Source organism: Bombina bombina, chromosome 6 (assembly GCF_027579735.1).
Source record: "Bombina bombina isolate aBomBom1 chromosome 6, aBomBom1.pri, whole genome shotgun sequence".
Taxonomy (NCBI): domain Eukaryota; kingdom Metazoa; phylum Chordata; class Amphibia; order Anura; family Bombinatoridae; genus Bombina; species Bombina bombina.
Genome location: NC_069504.1, coordinates 180,167,799 through 180,190,078, shown reverse-complemented (window position 1 = coordinate 180,190,078; position 22,280 = coordinate 180,167,799). Strand labels below are relative to the sequence as shown.

Below are 22,280 nucleotides of genomic sequence, written 5' to 3'. Positions count from 1 at the left end.
TGACAGAACGACTGAACGTCTGGAACATCTGCCAGACGTTTGTGCAGTAGAATTGATAAAGCAGATATCTGTCCCTTTAAGGAACTAGCTGATAGCCCCTTCTCCAATCCTTCTTGGAGAAAGGACAAAATCCTAGGAATCCTGATCTTACTCCATGAGTAGCCTTTGGATTTGCACCAATAAAGATATTTACGCCATAACTTATGATAAATTTTCCTGGTGACAGGCTTTCGAGCCTGAATCAAGGTATCTAAGACCGACTCCGAGAAACCCCGCTTGGATAAGATCAACTGTTCAATCTCCAAGCAGTCAGCCGCAGAGAAACTAGATTTGGATGCTGGAACGGACCTTGAATCAGAAGTGACATGTCCACCAGGTCTGCATACCAAGTCCTGCGTGGCCATGCAGATGCTATCAAAAACACTGAAGCTCTCTCCTGTTTGATTCTGGCAATCAAACGAGGAAGCAGAGGAAATGGTGGAAAAACAAAAGCCAGGTTGAACGACCATGGTACTGCTAGAGCATCTATCAGTACTGCCTGAGGGTCCCTTGACCTGGACCCGTAACGAGGAAGTTTGGCTTTCTGACGAGACGCCATCAGATCCAATTCTGGTGTGCCCCATTGCTGAATCAATTGTGCAAACACCTTTGGATGGAGTTCCCACACCTTTGGATGGAGCTTCCCAGTTCTCCACCCCTGGGATAAAGATTGCTGATAGATGGCAAGAGTGAGTCTCTGCCCATCGAATTATTTTGGTAACCTCTATCATTGCTAGAGAACTCTTTGTTCCCCCTTGATGATTGATATATGCTACAGTCGTGATATTGTCCGACTGGAATCTTATGAATCTGGCCGACGCCAGCTGAGGCCACGTCTGAAGCGCGTTGAATATCGCTCTCAATTCTAGAATATTTATCGGGAGGAGAGCCTCCTCCCGAGTCCACAAACCCTGAGCTGGTCTGTTGGTCCAGATTTATCTGAGGGGATAAATCTGCATAATCCCCATTCCACTGTCTGAGCATGCAAAGTTGCAGTGGTCTGAGATGCAAGCAAGCAAACGGAACTATGTCCATTGCCACTACCATTAAGCCGATTACCTTCATACACTGAGCTACTGACGGCCGAGGAATGGAATGAAGAGCTCGGCAGATGGATAACATTTTTGATTTCCTGACCTCCATCAGAAAAATTTTCATGTCCACCGAATCTATCAGTTCCCAGGAATGGAACTCTTGTGAGAGGGATAAGTGAACTCTTTTGTACGTTCACCTTCCACCCGTGAGATCTTAGAAAAGCCAACACGATGTCCGTGTGAGACTTGGCTAGTTGATAAGTCGACGCCTGGATTAAGATATCGTCCAGATAAGGCACCACAGCTATGCCCCGCAGCCTTAGAACCGCCAGAAGGGACCCTAGCACCTTTGTGAAAATTCAACCCGAAGGGAAGAGCCACAAACTGGTAATGCTTGTCCAGAAAGGCAAACCTGAGGAACTGGTGATGATCTTTGTGGTTAGGAATGTGTAGATACGCATCCTTTAAATCCACGGTGGTCATATATTGACTCTCCTGGATCATCGGCAAAATAGTCTGAATGGTCTCCATCTTGAAGGATGGGACTCTGAGGAATTTGTTTAGGATCTTGAGATCCAAAATTGGTCTGAAGGTTCCCTCTTTTTTGGAAACCACAAACAGATTGGAGTAGAACCCTTGCCTCTGTTCTGTTTTCGGAACTGGGCAGATCGCTCCCATGGTATATAGGTCTTCTACACAGCGTAAGAACGCCTCTCTTTTTGTCTGTTTTACAGACATTTGAGAAAGATGGAATCTCCCCCTTGGGGGAGAATCTTTGAAATCTAGAAGATACCCCCTGGGTCACGATTTCTAAAGCCCAGGAGTCCTGAACGTCTCTTGCCCGAGCCTGAGCGAAGAGAGAAAGTCTGCCCCCTACTAGATCCGGTCCCAGATCGGGGGCTACCCCTTCATGCTGTCTTGGTGGCAGCAGCGGGCTTCTTGGCCTGTTTACCCTTGTTCCAAGTCTGGTTAGGTCTCCAGACTGACTTGGATTGAGCAAAATTCCCCTCTTGCTTTGCGGCAGGGGAAGAGGTAGAGGGACCACCTTTGAAGTTTCGAAAGGAACGAAAATTATTTTGTTTGGTCCTCATCTTATTCATCTTATCCTGGGGAAGGGCATGGCCTTTCCCTCCAGTGATGTCTGAAATGATCTCTTTCAGTTCAGGCCAGAATAGGGTCTTACTCTTGAAAGGGATGGCTAAAAGCTTAGCCTTTGATGACACATCAGCAGACCAGGACTTAAGCCATAACGCTCTAAAATGGCAAAACCTGAATCCTGAAAAGCCGCAACTGTAATGAAAGAATTAGCTAGCTTGAGAGCCCTAATTCTATCCAGAATATCATCTAATGGGGTCTCATCCTGAAGAGCTTCTTCCAGAGCCTCGAACCAAAAGGACGCTGCAGTAGTTACAGGAACAATGCACGCTATAGGTTGGAGAAGAAAACCTTGATGAACAAATATTTTCTTCAGGAGACCCTCTAATTTTTTATCCATAGGATCTTTGAAAGCACAACTGTCCACAATAGGTATAGTTGTACGCTTAGCCAGGGTAGAAATAGCTCCCTCCCCCTTAGGGACCGTCTGCCACGAGTCCTGCACGGCGTCTGATATGGGAAACATTTCCTTAAAAGTAGGAGAGGGGGCGAACGGAATACCTGGTCTATCCCACTCCTTAGTAACAATCTCTGAAATCCTCTTAGGGACCGGAAAAACAGTGTAGGCAGGAACCTCTAGAAATCTGTCCATTTTACACAATTTCTCTGGAACTACAATAGGGTCACAATCATCCAGAGTCGCTAAAACCTCCCTGAGCAAAAGCGGAGGTGTACTAGTTTAAATTTAAAAGCCATCATATCTGAGTCTGTCTGAGGGAACATCTTTCCTGAATCAGAAATATCTCCCTCAGCCAGCAAATCCCTCACTTCAGAACATTGTGAGGGTACATTGGATATGGCTAATAAAGCGTCAGAGGGCTCAGCGTTTGTTCTCACACCAGACCTACTGCGCTTCCCCTGCAACCCAGGCAGCTTAGATAAAACCTCTGTGAGGGTAGTATTCATAACTGTGGCCATATCTTGCAGAGTGAAAGAATTAGACGCACTAGAAGTACTTGGCGTCGCTTGTGCGGGTGTTAATGGTTGTGACACTTGGGGAGAATTAGATGGCATAACCTGATTCTCTTCTGACTGAGAATCATCCTGCGACATACTTTTAGTAGCTAAAATTTTTACAATTTATTGACCTTTCAGTGCATGAGGGACACATTCTAAGTGGAGGTTCCACAATGGCTTCTAAACATATTGAACATTGACTTTCCTCAATGTCAGGCATGTTGAACAGGCTAGTAATGACTACAAAAAAGCATGAAAACACTTTATTTAGTGAAAAAAAACAGAATTTATGTTTACCTGATAAATTACTTTCTCCAACGGTGTGTCCGGTCCACGGCGTCATCCTTACTTGTGGGATATTCTCTTCCCCAACAGGAAATGGCAAAGAGCCCAGCAAAGCTGGTCACATGATCCCTCCTAGGCTCCGCCTACCCCAGTCATTCGACCGACGTTAAGGAGGAATATTTGCATAGGAGAAACCATATGTTACCGTGGTGACTGTAGTTAAAGAAAATAAATTATCAGACCTGATTAAAAAAACCAGGGCGGGCCGTGGACCGGACACACCGTTGGAGAAAGTAATTTATCAGGTAAACATAAATTCTGTTTTCTCCAACATAGGTGTGTCCGGTCCACGGCGTCATCCTTACTTGTGGGAACCAATACCAAAGCTTTAGGACACGGATGAAGGGAGGGAGCAAATCAGGTCACCTAAATGGAAGGCACCACGGCTTGCAAAACCTTTCTCCCAAAAATAGCCTCAGAAGAAGCAAAAGTATCAAATTTGTAAAATTTAGAAAAAGTGTGCAGTGAAGACCAAGTCGCTGCCTTATATATCTGATCAACAGAAGCCTCGTTCTTGAAGGCCCATGTGGAAGCCACAGCCCTAGTGGAGTGAGCTGTGATTCTTTCAGGAGGCTGCCGTCCGGCAGTCTCATAAGCCAATCGGATAATGCTTTTAATCCAGAAGGAGAGAGAGGTAGAAGTTGCTTTTTGACCTCTCCGTTTACCAGAATAAACAACAAACAAAGACAAAGTTTGTCTGAAATCCTTAGTAGCTGCTAAGTAAAATTTGAGAGCACGAACTACATCCAAGTTGTGCAACAAACGTTCCTTCTTTGAAACTGGATTAGGACACAAAGAAGGCACAACTATCTCCTGGTTAATGTTTTTGTTAGAAACAACTTTTGGAAGAAAACCAGGTTTAGTACGCAAAACCACCTTATCTGCATAGAACACCAGATAAGGAGAAGAACACTGCAGAGCAGATAATTCTGAAACTCTTCTAGCAGAAGAAATTGCAACCAAAAACAAAACTTTCCAAGATAATAACTTAATATCAACGGAATGTAAGGGTTCAAACGGAACCCCCTGAAGAACTGAAAGAACTAGGTTGAGACTCCAAGGAGGAGTCAAAATTTTGTAAACAGGCTTGATTCTAACCAGAGCCTGAACAAAGGCTAGAACATCTGGCACAGCTGCCAGCTTTTTGTGAAGTAACACAGACAAGGCAGAAATCTGTCCCATCAAGGAACTTGCAGATAATCCTTTTTCCAATCCTTCTCGAAGGAAGGATAGACTCTTAGGAATCTTAACCTTGTCCCAAGGGAATCCTGCAGATTCACACCAACAGATATACCAAATTATGTGGTAATTTTTCTGGTTACAGGCTTTCAGGCCTGAACAAGAGTATTAATAACAGAATCTGAGAACCCTCGCTTTGATAAGATCAAGCGTTCAATCTCCAAGCAGTCAGCTGGAGTGGGTCGAACGGACCTAGAACAAGAAGGTCTCTCAAAGGTAGCTTCCATGGTGGAGCCGATGACATATTCACCAGATCTGCATACCAAGTCCTGCGTGGCCACGCAGGAGCTATCAAAATCACCGACGCCCTCTCCTGATTGATCCTGGCTACCAGCCTGGGGATGAGAGGAAACGGCGGGAACACATAAGCTAGTTTGAAGGTCCAAGGTGCTACTAGTGCATCCACTAGAGCCGCCTTGGGACTAAAAAACTCTAAGCCATCTCCGTGGAGATGTTGCCTGTACAACGGCAAAGAGAATGACTGGGGTAGGCGGAGCCTAGGAGGGATCATGTGACCAGCTTTGCTGGGCTCTTTGCCATTTCCTGTTGGGGAAGAGAATATCCCACAAGTAAGGATGACGCCGTGGACCGGACACACCTATGTTGGAGAAATAACAATCTTAAAAAACGGTACTGCACCTTTAAGAGAAAAAAAGCATACACTTTCTGCAAAACAGCCTAAACATGCACCAAATTTTTCAAAATGTTGTAAGCAGACACAATATATGTAGTTAAGATTGCCCCACAAGGTATTTTAACAATTAACCCTTTAATGTGCAAATCGGATTGAAAATAGGCAGAGATCCGGAAAAAACACCCTCAGCACCTTGCCACAGCCCTGCTGTGGCCCTACCTGCCCTCAGGGATAGTAAATGTGGGGTTAAAGCTTCGATTTGGCCCAAAACATCCACCAGGGCCCTCAGGAGTTAGAGCTTGCTGCTTGCTGAGAGAAACTGCGCATCTGAGGCGCGAAAATAGGCCCCGCCCATCTCACTCGATGTCTCCAGCCTCAAAGAAAAGCAACAGAGCGGTTATAACTAGCCATGTGGGTTCTGAGACACAGAAATTAAGTCATGTGTGCCCTCAATAAAGTTGCCCAAAACGTTATTGCCCACAAAACGTTAAAGCACTCCCAGATCATAAAAACGTTTGCCCACAAACATTTACAAGTCAGTGTCAACCATATTTGTAATTGGACCCTTATGCAAACTTAGTAATGCCCTTCTTATTAGCTCTAGGATTACTGCTTACCCTTACCCTTCCTGGGTATAATGTCAGCCTTTCTGAAATACACAGTCTCTCCAGAAAAATATGACTGAACATACCTCACTGCTGCATAGCATGAAAACGTTCCTCACACTGAAGTTTCCTGTACTCCTCAGCCTCTGTGGGAACAGCAATGGATCTTAGTTACAAATGCTAAGATCATCTTCCTCCAGGCAGCAGTCTTCATCCATCTGCTGCCTGAGAGTAAATAGTACACACCGGTACCATTTAAAATAACAAACTCTTGCTTGAAGAAATTAAAAAACTAATATTTTATCACCTCTTTCACTTTACCCTTCCTAGTACTTAGAGTAGGCAAAGAGAATGACTGGGGGGTGGAGCTAAGGGAGGAGCTATATAGACAGCTCTGCTGTGGTGCTCTTTGCCACTTCCTGTTAGCAGGAGGATAATATCCCACAAGTAATGGATGTATCCGTGGACTCGTCTTACTTTTATAGAAGAAAATATATCATTATAATTATATATAAAAAATGGCTGTCTTGGGATTGTCTACAGTCAGAAACCTGTGTTCTTTATTGTCTATCAGGCAGTCACGTTTCACATCATCAATTAGAGTGTTATATATGCTAAGGTAGTCTGAGGCTGGGTTACCCCACAACACTTTATAGCACTTTCTGTCTCCTAGTTGTCATAGTGCTTCAATTATGTACATCTCTACAGGCCATATGACAATATTACCTACTTTGTCCGAGGATTTAATCACTACATCTTGCCATTTCTGAATATCTTTTAATGCCCAATATTCCTGTTTACTCATATTATTAAGATTTTGATCTTTAAGTTTTAGTATGTCTCTACACACTACTTGAAGATAGATTTCTATTTGCGGTTATTGTGATAATTGTGGCATATGTAGATTTTTTTATGAGTTTTTTTCTGACAGTCATTACTGTCAGTGGTGGCTGTTTCATTCTCTTCCAAAAGTGTTATCAAATTCATTATTGCTTGCGCATCTAGATTTGTATCGTCATGCTCTGTGTACATTTTCTTAAGTGCTATCTTTCTAGCAAAAAGGTTTATATCTTGGACGATATCAAAATAATTGATCTTATTTCATCGATGTTGCGGTCTGACCTTCCCTCCCATTGTTTTTCCTTTGATTTTGGTTTGCCCTCTACCTCGTTTTTTATAGTATGGCTTGTCTATCATTAGCATTGGGGACCAAAAGTGTTCTACTGGAGGGACCTTCTGCCCCTTCCTCTCCTGCTGATGACTCATATTCTGAAGTAGAGACATCATCCTTAGTAATACTAGAGGGTAGGTAATTCTTCTAAGCCTGGGATTCCTCTCATCCCAGGTGAATACTCTACCTTGTTCAAAGTCTTTGATATCTCTACACAATTTGTCACGTTTCGTTTTTATAATATCTTTCTCTTTAACGTCGAACTCATCTTACAAGTTATTATATCTATAAGTCTCAAATGTTTTTTTGAGTTTTAGGTTGATTTCAGAGATTTCTTTATTCAATTATACCACTATTTCGGGTTTCATAGTCTGACAGTATGGCCACCAAAACTTCATCTCTCCCTATAGCTCTCAATATGGAAGCTAAATGTTGGGAACAGTCTAACTCTAAGGTCTCTTGTAATAAAATGCTTTGCTAGGTATCTGTCGTACGTGCTTTTATTCCATACTGACCTAGTATGTTTTCTCAAGAGTTCTCCTAAGAGTTTTAAACCAGATTCCCAATCATCAAAGTTTGTTATACCCCTCTGACGTAAAGTTTGCAAAAGTTTTATCAATGTTTGCTTTTCTGTCATTATCCCTGTTAAGGAAGTCCTCCATCAAATTGATAGAGGCAATAGTATCCCAGTGAACAACTACTGAATAGTCTAATATAATATGGTAGAAAAAAAAAATCCCTTGTTACCTCTAGGGAAGCTGAGATTAAAAGCAAGAGGCTACCCGAACAGTACTTTAAAGAAAGCCTATCACAGAGCTTTACATACTTCAAGATCGGATCTTTTGAAACCTAAAACTAAAAACAAACAGTATAATAGGGTACGATTTATTGGAACTTATAATGGAGCCCATAAAGAGCTAAGTGAAATCTTAAATAAACACATAGACATACTACAAACTGACGAGGATCTAGCTAAATGTATAGGAGACAAGGTAGCAATTAGCTGGAGCAGGGCACCGACGATCAGGGATAAAGTGACAAAAAGTCATTTTGTCAAACATGTGAACCGTAGAAAAGACGGTTTCAAAGGCTCATATCCCTGCGGAATGTGCAAATTTTGTCCCTATATGAAAAATATAAAGCAGATCAATATTTTCCAGAGGGCATCAGATATATGAATGACTTCTTTAATTGTAGAAGTAAACACAATATATTGCATGGAATGTCGCTGTCAGAAAAAGTATGTAGGGATGTCGTCAAGAGAATTCAGGAAACGACTGGGGGAGCACATATGCAATATTAAGAATGCTAAAAGTGATCTGGAAAAAGAAAGGGAAATAACCACAGTAGCTAGACATATAGGGGCAATCTCCGCTAACTATAGCATTATACACAAACTGGGTCATACACGAGGTGTGCTAGCTTGAATGGCAGCCCCCACAGACTTTGACCCCCCTCATTATGTGATATATAATCTAGCAAGTGCAAATTATATACTACAGTGGTGTGCATGATCTGAGGGTTTAATAGAACTATTCCTTGGCGTGATATTTTACAGTCTTCTCATACTCTTTAGATACCCCCTTTTCCTAATACTCCTGATTCTAACACTGTAATGTAATTTTAAAAAATACTTAGACTGTTCACATTTATTTGTACATCTGTGGTTTTATCTCAGTACTCAAAGATATATGACCCAGCAAGTAATTGTACTTTAAGATCCGAGTTCCACAATGTAGTTTTTACTACGTTCTTATGTTTTTCTCCTAATTGCATGATATGTTTACCGCAGCAGTCGTACAGGTAGGCATATCACTCTGTCATAACAATGGTCGACTCCCTGATTGGCTATCAAATACACACCCCCTGACACACTCCAATCATAGCAAATAGGTATGTCACCATGCTATGATTGGTAGATTGACAAGTGACGTTACTCTTACGAAGTGGCCGGATTGGTCAAAGGCCCTTGAAAAGGAAGACACTTTGGAGACACGGGCGCCTTTGACAAAGCAGATGCGAAACGCGCGTCAGGCGTTCCTCACTGCTCCCTCTCTATCTAGAGTAAATTTGTTGGCCTTAATTGGCATATTTTTGGAGGACCTTTCACTATTTATGTTACGGTTTGGTGGGTAACCCCTCCAGGGGATATTTGGACGTATTTGGTTAAGGGAAATCTTTCCCTCAGTTATTAATATCGCTACATTAACCCACTAGCGTAATAGATAAGTCCTACACTTAATATTTAGTTACTTTCCATATAAGTACTTCAATCAGGGTTATCCTGATATATTTTGGAGAGACAGCCATGCTCGATTTTCTTTATTTTATTGTAGCATATTATTAATTTCCCTCAGTGGCATGGTCCACTATTTTATTTTAACTAAGATAATTAAATGTTATGTTTTATTTCACTTCATCTATACCATACTCCACACACATTGTTCATTACCACCCTTTGAAGTGTGCCGAATAATGCTTCTGTCCTCTTTTGTTATTTTTTTTAAACTATAACACAAATGGGTGTAAACATTTCTCTGGGATCCCCTTTGTTCAGAAATAACAGACATGAATAGCTTTGCCACTGCTTCTTGGTAATTAGAACATCGCTAATTGCAGTGGCGCACAACACTTCTGAAATTCCCGGCAGTGAAAAGGTTAATCAGGTAGCTTGTAACTTTTTCACAAACTTTGGGGTTCTCGCTGAAATTATTCACATAATGTGTATGCAGTCATAACACAAATGGGTGTAAAATTTTCTCTAGGATCCCCTTTGTTCAGAAATCACAGACATGAATAGCTTTGACACTGCTTTTTGGTAATTAGGTTGCTAATTGCAGTGGCGCACAACACTTCTGAAATTCCCGCCAGTGAAAAGGCTAATCAGGTAGCTTGTAAGGTTAAGTTTAGCTGTAGTGTAGAGATTACCCTTCCATCCCCCTGATCCTTCAAACAGCTCTTTTCCCTCCATCAACCCCAGTGGTCACCATCATCTTAGGTACTGGCAGACAGTCTGCCATTATAAAGTTTTAAGTCAATCTTTTTATTATTGTTTTTTTACACAATGTAGGATCCCCTTACACTCCAACCTTCCTGATACCTTCCAAATAACCCTCCCCCTCTGATAACATTTTCTGTAGTGTAGCGGATCGCTCCCTCCATTAAACTCTTTTCTGCAGTGTAGAAGTCATGCCCGCTCCCTCCTGCCCCCCCCCCCCCCAGCGATGGGTTGCCCAACCACTAAGTGTCTACCTCTGCATCGGTAATCTCCTGCACTACTAATTCTGCACTGCCCCACACGTGCTGATGTCCTGGGTTCTTTCTGCCATGATCTCGCTGACAGCAGATCGATGGTCCTTAAGGGCTAAACGACAAGCGCCGTTAAAGGGCTCTAAAAAAGAGCACATGGTATTGTGCCCTATCATGGTCGTTGGCCGGAAGTTCCCTTTGCTATTATAGTTTCCCAGGCATAACAATTTAAATGTAGATTAAGTTAAAATTCAATTTACATGATTTAGACACAACATACAAAAATAAAACAACTTTCAAGATGACTTCTGTTATCAGAATAACATATTTTTATACTTTTGTTATAAAGCCGTCATACCGCATCACTTTGTTACATAATAATATAGATTGAAAATAGACTCAAGAACATAATGTGCAATCTTTCACTACTGTCGATCCAAAAGAAGATTCTTTTTAAAGGGACAGTCTAATCAAAATTAAACTTTTATGATTCCTATAGAGAATGCTATTTAATGCAACTTTCCATCTTACTTCTATTATCAACTTTGCTTTGTTCCCTTAGTATCATTTGTTGAAGAATAAATATAGAAAGGCTGATAGAAGCTTAGGAGCGTGCACATGTCTTTAGCAGTTTACGGCAGCAGTGTTTGTTACTACATATTTCAATCCTACAAACAATGCTGCAAACAGCTGATAGATGGCAAAATACACATCCATCGATCTGAGCTTAGCTGGGATTCATTTTTAACAAAGGATACCAAGAGAGCTAAGAAAAATTGATAATAGAAGTAAATTGGAAAGTTGTTTAAAATGCCAAGTTCTAGCCAAACAATTTATGTTTAATTTTGACTTTCTGCCCCTTTAAAATGTAATAATCTGAAACATAAGTGCCATAAGGAATCATATGAAGGTGTTCCACTGTTTCAATGTGTGTTAATCTGGTGCAAAGTAATTGCAATCCTGCAAATGCACTTAAAATATAAGTAATGTTCTTTCTTACAGGATCGCCAAAACAAAACAAAGCTACTTACATGAAGGAAGGCTGAAATTTCAATGCCTTAGGCAAAGGTAAAGTGTACAATAAAACTGCACAAAACTATGTATTTTGAAGCTATAAAAGTAAACCAATATTAGTCAATTAACACAACTGCATAAAGAAAATAAACATATAGGCCAGATTACAAAATACACAATATCGCTGGATCATGCTAACATTAGTGCGCAACTTGATATTACAAGTCCATGGTGTAGCGTGTTTTCCAGAGAAGGGTTAGTGCCACCGGCATCGCTCTAGAGCAACCTATACTTTATATCGCAAACGCACTAACTTCTGCTCATATTACAAGTTGAAAGTTATGGTTTGCACTTTAGCAAAAGCCAAAACTGAGCTAGAATATTTAGAATGACTTGAGACCTGATGTAAACTGTAAGTAACGTGTTCACAAAACACATTTGATAAACTATTACACAAATATATACACTTTGTAATAAAATATATAATTTTAAAAGTTAAAAAATGTTTTAAAAGGGTTAAATGGTATATGGGGCAAGGTGTTTGACTGGGAAGGGCTCTAGTGCGTGTGTGTATTAGAGATGTGCATTCAGGGGTTTTATAAATCTCTGAATGCGGAAGGTGGTGGCCCTTTGTGATGTTCGGCTATTTTCATTGCTAAATTCCTTCTTGTGCGACAGCAGCACGCTAAAATCTGTGCAAAACTTAAATTATGCTTACCTGATAATTTTCTTTTCTTCGGACGGGAAGAGTCCACAGCTGCATTCATTACTTTTGGGAATTCAGAACCTGGCCACCAGGAGGAGGCAAAGATACCCCAGCCAAAGGCTCAAATACCTCCCCCTACTTCCCTCATCCCCCAGTCATTCTGCCAAGGGAACAAGGAACAGTAGGAGATATATCAGGGTGAAAAAGGTGCCAGAAGAACAAAAAATATGGCCGCCCCATAGATAAAACGCAGGCGGGGAGCTGTGGACTCTTCCCGTCAGAAGAAAATTATCAGGTAAGCATAATTTAAGTTTTTCTTCTCAATACCCAAGCTATAGAGGACACTGAATGCAACAAAGGGCGGGTACAGAAGACGGCCCCTTCAAAGGGCACCACAGCCTGAAATTACCCAACACCCAATAAAAAACTATCACTAGAAAACAAAGGGTAAAGACCGGAAAAGACCAAGTAACTGCCCATCAGTTAAACCCTAGAGTCCACTGAGCACAAAGGCCTCCGAGAAGCCAAACCCCGCGGATCTCAGCTCCCACGAAACGTACCCCCGACCCAAAGGAAGAGAACCTCCCTCTACCCTTGAGGGGAAGAACAGAGGACCCAATAAGAGATCCAAAGGGCCACCAACAAAGGTAAGAAAAAAACTCAAAAGACGAAAGCGAACCCAAGGTAGCTACAAGACTGTCCAGGGAAATGAACTCCCCAGAAGGACAAGGACCAGAGAGTAACACCACACCCCAGAAAGAGCGATCACAAGGAACAACAAAGGTCCACCCTCAGATCCATAACACAGCACCATATAACTTATGGTGCTTCAATGAAGCCGCGAGCTCCCCACTGTACCATAGTCTAGCCGACACAACTGTTAACTAGACAAACATAGGTAGGCTAACTGTCTTAGCAGGTAAAAAAGGCTCTCTCTCTGTGAGAACACAGAACCACCTCTGAACAAGAACTCGCGAAGCCCAGTCTCAAGGCAGCAAAGCTGACCCTAAACCATATCGGCAACAACAAGGAAAAATCCAGACCCTAGAAGAGCATTCAACACCAGCAGCAAATGCAACTGGTGGAGGGATGAACCGAGAACCCCCCACCGAAGGTAGGAGAACGGAATCAACAAAAAGTACACAGTCAAGACTCAACAGAGCAGACATATCCCCGGCCCTCACTCCGTGGTAACGGACCCAGCCCCAAAGGCTGGCAATGACCGATACAGAGAATACAAAATTCTCCGAAGCAGACCTCAGGAAGAGAAAGGAGTGGCCTAAGAGGAAAACAAAACCCCTGGGAGAACAACTCTGACCGATACTTAAATCTGGCATGTTACTACGAAATCATGACAGAAAAACTACGTGCTCAGGTTCCAGGACCCCTACACAGCTCCCTTCCCGAAAGAAGGAACACTCCCAAAAAGGAAGATAGGACACTGAACTACAGCGACCTAGTACCAGAATCCAGCACCATGACCTCGTGCACACAAGGAAGTGTTAAGAACCCCTCGGAACGACTAGAAAAGGAACTTCGGGCCTCAACGGATACTGTGATACTTCCAAACCCTCCCCAAAGAAGGGCAAACACCAGGAACCGCATCCCCAGCCATAGGCATGTAGAAGAGGATGTAGAGAAACGGTAAAAACCATACCAATTGATAAGAGACCATTCGGCCATTACCGCCAGCTCAGTTGATACAAACAACCACAAGCCCACACCAAGGTGCAATAGCGGCCCCTGGCGACAATTGTAGGATCCCGCCTGAAAGACAGTATAACTAATCGTCAGGCAGTTACCAAATCTCCCCTTAGAGACACAACCGACCCCCCTGAAGGGACAAGCGGATGTTCCAAAACCTAAGGGTTGAAACTGAACCGCCCAGAACCGAATCCAGAATCTGGACCCCAAAATCTCAAGCAAGAGACCTGGTCATAAACCAGGCCCCCAGAACCAGGACTGGCCGAATGTTCTAACCCCCTGAGGAACCATCAAGTTGCGCCTTAGCAGGGTCTGAACCTGGAACCCTCTACAATAGGACAAAGAGAACATCCAACACCCGACAGGATAACCAGCACACCGGCACCACGTGGGTGACATGAACCGTAAGGAACAGCAGTTAGCGCCCAACCAGTACTCGCCTGGTATAAGAACACTCCAGAACTGTCCAAGAAAACTCGAAGTCCACGCAGGGATCGATAACAAACTATAAACATTACTATGTTTTATAGTAATGCGCAACTTCCAAGGAAGTGCTCACGCCACCACAAAATCGCAAGTATCAGTTCCAGAGAAGAAACATTCCCAAAACAGAAAATTATAACAGGCATGAGTTTCATAAAACAAATCAAACACATCCTACCTGGATCAAATAAAATGAAGGCAGCATCCGTGGGTGAACGCCCAAGGAGAATGGGCACGCTAATAGGACCAGCCGAACATAGGCCCCATTCTCCCAAGCTCAGAACAGGAACAAATACTTAAAAAGAAAAACAGACGTCAAGGAGATTGGCTTCATCCACATACGTCTAACCCAGTTTGCCATCCGGCACAGAAGACCGAGGATCCCTCGACCCACTAGGAATGGAATCCTCCATCACCGCCAAAACATGCCTTAATAGTACATGAAGACGTGCCAGTCTATAATGGAAGGCAAAATGTTCCCCCGCCGGATCAAAGGAAGACCCCGGCCCTGAGGGTGGGGCCCCTGTAGCCTCAGAGGCCATCGCTTCCCCAGAGGGCCGAACTGAATCAGGCGATCTCACGCTCGACGGGCCCCGGTTAACAGAACACGGACAGTAGCTTAAAAAAAACTTCTCTTGGGAGATATAAATGTGCCCGCGCCATAGATATGGCCATGCGGATCCGTGCTGTAACCTCTGGGAGGAAACAAGCCACCTTCCGGAGAGGGAGTAACGGCCATAGGGACATCTGCTTGTGAAGCAAAAGAAGGTTCTGGGGCACGCGCCTCATAGGACATGGAATCCTTGGGGGGGGCTCAATGCACTCTAAGCTCCCTGATTTGGGGGAAGAGAGCACTCTAGAACGGCAATCGGAACATAACTGATGGGCATGGATAACCCGGGCCATGTCATACTCTTCGCAAGACATACTCCGAATCGGAAATATCCGTCTCTAAAAAAATCAGAATCCTCCATGACTTGGAGATTGCAATTATGGTCAAACACAAAACGCCACCCTTTTACACTTCCAATGGCTGAGGCACTCAGCACCTCCTGTGAACCAAACAGATAACGAACAGACTCTCTCCATCGCCACTCGGTCAGAGTATGGAAATGGAAATACGTGACCACACCCGGTCACGAGGTGCACTGTGTAAGCCAAAAAAAGGCGCATTAGTCTAATAGGACCGCGCCAACTGATAAGGTCCCTATGTGCCGAATAGCCATGAGCAAAAGTATCACTACACATTAGCAGACAAAATGACATAACAAACATGATTAAAGTCCCCCCTGTTTAATAACCCCCCTTAGGAGATATTAACCCTTGATTCCCTAAGATAAAAGAGTCCCATTGGGACCCTGACTTCTTTTGTTAACATTACATTCACATATCGAAATAAAAATAAACTATTTTACCGGAATCTACGCCGTGGAACAGGGACATGGCCCTTCAAGTGTGACACATAGTAGCCTCGCTTCTGACATGGACTTGAGTGAATAAAGGCAGGCAGCGAAACTTGTCAACGCTGATTGCCAAGGAGCTGTTAATATGAGTCGGGATGGTTTTGCAGAAAGACTCTCCCTGCATCTCCGGACTCTAACCTTCATTCATGCTCTCACTGAGAGGCTGACAGGATTGCTTAAAACTCCATTCCCATTTTGAAGAGTACTACCCTCCATAATAGACTGTCTACAATCTTTTGACACTTCTCTGCCAACCTCCTGTGACGAAAGGCAAAGAATGACTGGGGGATGAGGGAAGTGGGGGAGGTATTTGAGCCTTTTGGCTGCAATGTCTTTGCCTCCTCCTGGTGGCCAGGTTCAAAATTCCCAAAAGTAATGAATGCAGCTGTGGACTCTTCCCGTTTAAGAAGAAAAAGATTTAAGCAAGTTTCCTTTGCATAAAAATGAATTTGGCAATGAAAATAACTGAGCGTCATAAAGGGCCGCCTTCTTCCTCATTCAGAGGTTCACAAAACCTCTGAATGCACACCTCTAGAGTCTGTATGTGTATATATATATATATATATATATATATATATACATACACAGTATATGTGTGTTTATATGTATATTTATGTGTTTATATGTGTAACTATGTATGTGCACATATACATACATATGTTTATAAACTCATATATACAAATGTATATATAAAACACACACACATACATAGATACACACTATTTTCTTCTATGTGAAGAACATAGGAATGCAAAGTATTCCTAACACCTTCAGGTTTAGTGCAGATAGTCTAGCTCAGTGTTGGATTAGCGCAGAAGCAAGGTTTGCGATAACCGAAGTCCTGAAGTTAGCGCACCACGGTCTTGTGCTCGCATGCTTAATTTTTACTTTCAACTTGTAATACTTGATCATTTTTACTTTGATTGCAGTTAGCGCAGAAGCAAAAAAAAAAATTGTGCGCCACTTGTAATCTGGTCCACAGGAGGTAAAATATAAAAAGCATCTTTGTTCAAGAATGCTTTTGAATTCTGTGACAAAAAAAAAAAAAGGAGAAAAGATTAGCAAACCTCAGATTTACATTGGATTATTCCAATTGTGGTGTGCTTTCTATCGTGCCAAGCATATAATTAATTCAGTAATTCAGTGTTATGGTAGTGTTAGCAAAGCAAAGACCTGCTATGGAAGAATCTCCAAGTCTATGGCTAAGAAACTAAAATACATTTTAAAATGTTCAAAAGAAAGAAAAACACAAAATGCTGGTAACTGAAATAAGCCAAAAATACCCTTGTAAAGTATCTGAATAAAACCTAACATTTTTAATCATTTTAACACACTTTTTTTTTAGCAACATTATGCAATTTAATGCAGTCATAAATAATAAGTACTGATAAGTGATAAGTACTGCAAACAGCAAATCAGCAAGTATAACAATATGTAAAATAGCACCGAATGTGAGTTCTGCCAATCAAATTAGCAATTTAATTTCAGTTAGTGACTAGGTCAAAACCACTGTAAAAACTCTAGAACAAAATCCCGCTCAGCATATATCATAATGCTCAAATAATGACCCTGCAAAGAAAAAAATAATAATAAAAAAAAAAAAAAAAACTAACTTCAGAGCCCCATCTGGGAAAAATAAAAACAAATCTACAAATTTTTATTCTCAAAAAATAAAATACCAAGGTAATTGATAAGGCAACTGATAACATCACCTTTGTTAAATAAAAAAACATTATACATTATTACATGTTAAAAATAATAAACTAAATAAAACTGATGCTGTATTACAACATTTTAAACCTTTACACAAGCCTAAAAATTACATTATAGGGTCGCTAAATGCAATGAAACTCCAACAGGGAAGAAGGAAGTGTGAAGAAAAATTATTAAACAATAAATCTTGCTGAAGCATAGAAGGCATAAAATACTTATTTCTAATGCAAATAACACACCATGTGTTCCTTTTAAGTGAAAAGTTAAACATGTTTAGATTATTATGTAATTTACAATTTTAAATATAAAAGATGAACCACTTATTCAATGTCCTCACGCAGTTCTAAAATTAACAATACGCACCTTTTTAAACTCTTCTTCCTCCAAACATAACAGTTGTCTCAGTGTTAAGTCACTGTCCTAGGGAGCGAGAGAAAAAAAATACTATATTTATGCATTTTATCTACTTCCAGAAAAACTCAATTTGGCACAATTATATATATATATATATATATATATATATATATATATATATATATATATATATATATAAATAAATGAGTGTATTCTAGCATTCTAACATTCTAACATTCAAACATACATGTCTAAATCAAATCTATTATAGACATGGCTTTCACTACTAAATGTATATTTTGAAAGTAAAAATGACTGTGTAGAAAAATTATTTTCACAATATATAAATTGATCATGAGTTACCAATTCTGAAACACTTAGACTTTTTTTTATTTCAAATAAATTTAATTTAAAATTAAAATATAACAATTACATTTTTACCTTGAACAAATCTGTCAAGTGTTCAAGACCAATGCCATGTAAAAATACTTCTATATCAGTTGTAGCCGAGTAACTACAGATAAATAAAAAACAAATTAGTTAAGCCAACTGTAACAATAGGGACGGTATCCAAATATATTAAATAAAAACATTTTTCTTTTGACACAGCAAACAGTTAATCTTTAAGTCATGGGGTCAACTGTATTATTTACTAAAAAAATTATATATTTTCCATGCTACATGACCTGCTAACCTGCCAAGGACTTTGTTCTTTTCACTGATCTAATCTTTATCTTTGCCAGCATCAAATTTATGATGCTTTAAAGATTAAAGGCTTTAAAATACATATTGGGAGAATCCCTCTGTTTCTTTTTTGTTCTCTGCAGCAAACAAAATGTGCTGCTTTGGTACTTTTTGAAAGCCAAGGGAAAACATACTGAGTACCTAAAATTAAAGATGAAAAAATAAACCGAAAATTAATTTATTCTAGACAGAAACGTGATTTAAACATTTCAGCATATTCACAACAAACTTTGTTAAATTATAAGATATATTTCATAGTTAATATTTTTGCAATTATAATTATTGACACCACCAAAAATAGGGTTATTCAGCTATGTATATTATTTTAGATTAGCAAAAAATAAAATTGAAGTTTAAAAAGCAAATTCAAGGGGACATTTTCAAAGAAAATTTATATTTATAAACAGAGGAATACTAATAATGGCGAATTTATATGCTCTTGACATCAAACTGTTTTGAGAGCGTTTCTCACTGTACCAGCTATTCAGGATGTGATATGTGATCACGACAACTGTACTTTTATCATTTGATTTTATCGATCTGAAGTATTTGTAAACTGTTTTTTTTAGCCCTAATAAAGAAATGTTTTTTTCTTTTTAAAAGAAATGCAAATCTGAAAAGATACTATGATACAGTACAATATCTGTATATGGCTACAAATAAAAAAATAAGTATTAGAGCGAAAAATGTCTGAGCAGTAAATAAAGTATTAAAAAATGTAGAACAGATGTCCCCAAGATGTTTTTGAGATTTAAAGGCAGTTTAGATTTGTCTTATTTATTTCCATTTCTAATACATATATTTGAACAGTTACAGAACGAATTTGTTAAAGTGCTGCTCAGAGCGTGGAGAGGAGGGTTTGCTGGAAAAAAGAAAAAGCATGCATGGAAATATACTATTATATAGATTTTTTAGTACATCCCTCCTGCCACTATGTAAACACTGCCACCTGGTTAGTAGAATAGGTTACTGGATTTTTTACTTGATTTCTAAGTTAGCAAACTGTGACAGTTTCAATAAAAATATCAGTTACAATAAAAATATGAAAACAATATCTGGACAATACAGAACTAGAACTGGATATAAATGTATAATGAATCATTAAATGTATTTTATAGAATATGATTTTTTTCAGCTCAATATACACCATGTACACAACCAATGCACACAACGCTGCCATTATTTTAACTGACTAAAAAGAAACATTATGCCAACACAAATTCCAGGATACTCCCCGTCCCTTGTTGCCCAATCTATCCAACTTGACTTCCTCTCTTGCTTTCGAGATGATTTTATATATTACACTTCAGATGCAGCTAAGGAATCTGGGTGATACTAAACAGCTTCTTTTACATTAGTCAATTTTTCCAAATTACTACCTAAAAATTTAAAAAAATATTGCTTGATGGTGCTACTTGTATTACAGAAAGGGGATAATTTACATATGTAAAACTCGTCTCATGGAACATACCAAACCCTAAAAAGGGAATTGGTGAGTTAAAACTGAATTAGGAGATCACCTACATACCAAAATGTTCTTTTCTGCAACACAAAAAATTATAATAAAAAAAAACCCCAACAACATTTCCTGAATTTGATACCATATGTTTGTAGTTGATCTCAGTTTGACCCATCCACATTTGAGAAAAATGCTTTTAAAGCTATTCACAAAAGGTGACAAAATCATCATGGGAAAAGAAAACCTGAGATGATTACTGCTTATTTTTTTTTTTTTTTTTTGTATATACTTAATCATTTAAGAGTATACACTATACTATCTTAAATAATATTCTATTACATACATTAAATCATTTTGTATATACATGACCTTGGAATAATATCAATATACAAAACAAAGAAAAGTAAAAAAAATGATTGCTTAGAAACAATGTACTGCTTCTTTTCACACAAGCATCATTAAAGGGACGTAATACTCATATACTAAATCACTTGAAAGTGATGCAACATAACATAATATCACCTGAACATCTCTATGTAAGAAAGGAAGATATTTTACCCCACAATTTCTTCAGCTCACCAGAATAAGTGCTCTATGAACAGTTATACTTCAGCAGCATTCCAGCTGCAAGTTGGAAAAAAAACAAACCAAAAAAAAAAAAAAAAAACAATAGCCAGACAGCAGCAGCGCTGAGGTCATTCATTGCTTTGCTGTGATCAAATGAGATTTCATAGTAAACTTCCTTAAACTGAATAGGAAAATAACAGGACAGTGCCTGCACAAGTCCTGGGACTAGCATTTTGATTGTCTGCTTAATGTCTCTTTACAGTGGGATGTGGATACTTAGGAACTTTTGAAGTAAATATTTTTTACATTGAGATGTTCAGGTGATATTTTCTAGTCAGCTTTTTACATCTATGCTGCATCACTTTCAAGTGCTTCAACATTTAAGTATGAAGTCCCTTTAAACAGACAAAGTCAAAACTAAACTTTCATGATTCAGATAAAGGATGCCATTTTATCTAAATTTCCAATTTACTTCTATTATCTTATTTCTTTGGTTCCCATTTGTTGAAACATATGCTCACTCCTGCTTAATGCGAGCCACCACACGAGGGAGAATCAGTAATGGAAGAAAAAGATATACGAGTCTGAACCTCCATGGTACTGATAGGGCATCTATCAATTCCGCCCGAGGATCCCTCGACTTTAACCCATACCTGGGTAGCTTGGTATTGAGACGGGATGCCATGAGATCTATCTCCGGCGTCCCCCACTTGCTGCATATCTCTGCAAACATCTCTGGGTGGAAAGACCATTCCCCTGGGTAAAAGGATTGCCTGCTGAGGAAGTCCGCTTCCAGTTGTGCACACCCAGAATGTGGATAGCTGACAGCGTACATCCGAGTCTCTGCCCACTCTAGTATCTGAGATACTTCTCTCATCATCAAGGAACATCTTGTTTCCCCCTGATGGTTGATGTTGGCAACCAAGGTTATATTGTCTGATTGAAATCTGATAAACTGTAACGAACCCAGAAGGGGCCAAGCCTTCAAGGCATTGAAGACTGCCCGAAGTTCCAATTTATTGATCAGAAGGGAGGAGGACTCCTAAATCCACAGTCCTTGTGCCTTCTTGGCACCCCAAACAGCTCCCCAGTCGGAAAGACTTGCGCCGTAGTCACAATCTCCCAGGACGGTCTCAAAAAGCACATGCCTTGGGACAGATGATCTGGACAGAGCCACCAAGAAAGCGAGTCTCTCAACAGGTTGTCCAGCACAATCTGTTGAGACCGATCTGAATGGTTGCCGTTCCATTGACTCCATAGTTGTAAGGGTCTGAGATGGAATCTGGCAAAAGGAATGATGTACATACAAAAATACCATGAGTCCAATCACCTCCATACACTGAGCCACTGAGGGTCTCAAGGGGGCCAAGACATGCAGTAGTTAGCTTGCAACGTGTCTGATCTGTGAGGAATATTCTCATGGATATAGAGTCTATTATTGTCACCAGGAAATTCACCCTTGTACTTGGAGTAAGAGAACTCTTTTTCAAGTTTATTTTCCATCCATGTGATTAAAGAAGACTGAGAAGGGACTCCAAATGTTCTTCGGCTAGACGAAAAGATGGTGCCTGCACCAAGATATCGTACAGGTAAGGAGCTACTGCAATACTTTGTGTTCTGGCAACGGCTAGTAGAACCCCCAGAA

General features: G+C 40.3%; 1 protein-coding gene across 1 annotated transcript in view; it reads right to left on the bottom strand.

Annotated features, from left to right (window-relative positions):
• Nucleotides 1-22,280, bottom strand: part of ASZ1 (ankyrin repeat, SAM and basic leucine zipper domain containing 1) — an 864,897-nt gene that overhangs the window by 226,915 nt on the left and 615,702 nt on the right. Inside the window, exons 7-8 of the mRNA XM_053719197.1 lie at nt 18,307-18,379; nt 17,875-17,931 (exon numbers count right to left, since the gene is read on the bottom strand). Coding sequence (XP_053575172.1) covers nt 17,875-17,931; nt 18,307-18,379 — 130 coding nt within the window. The remainder of the gene's footprint in view (nt 1-17,874; nt 17,932-18,306; nt 18,380-22,280) is intronic.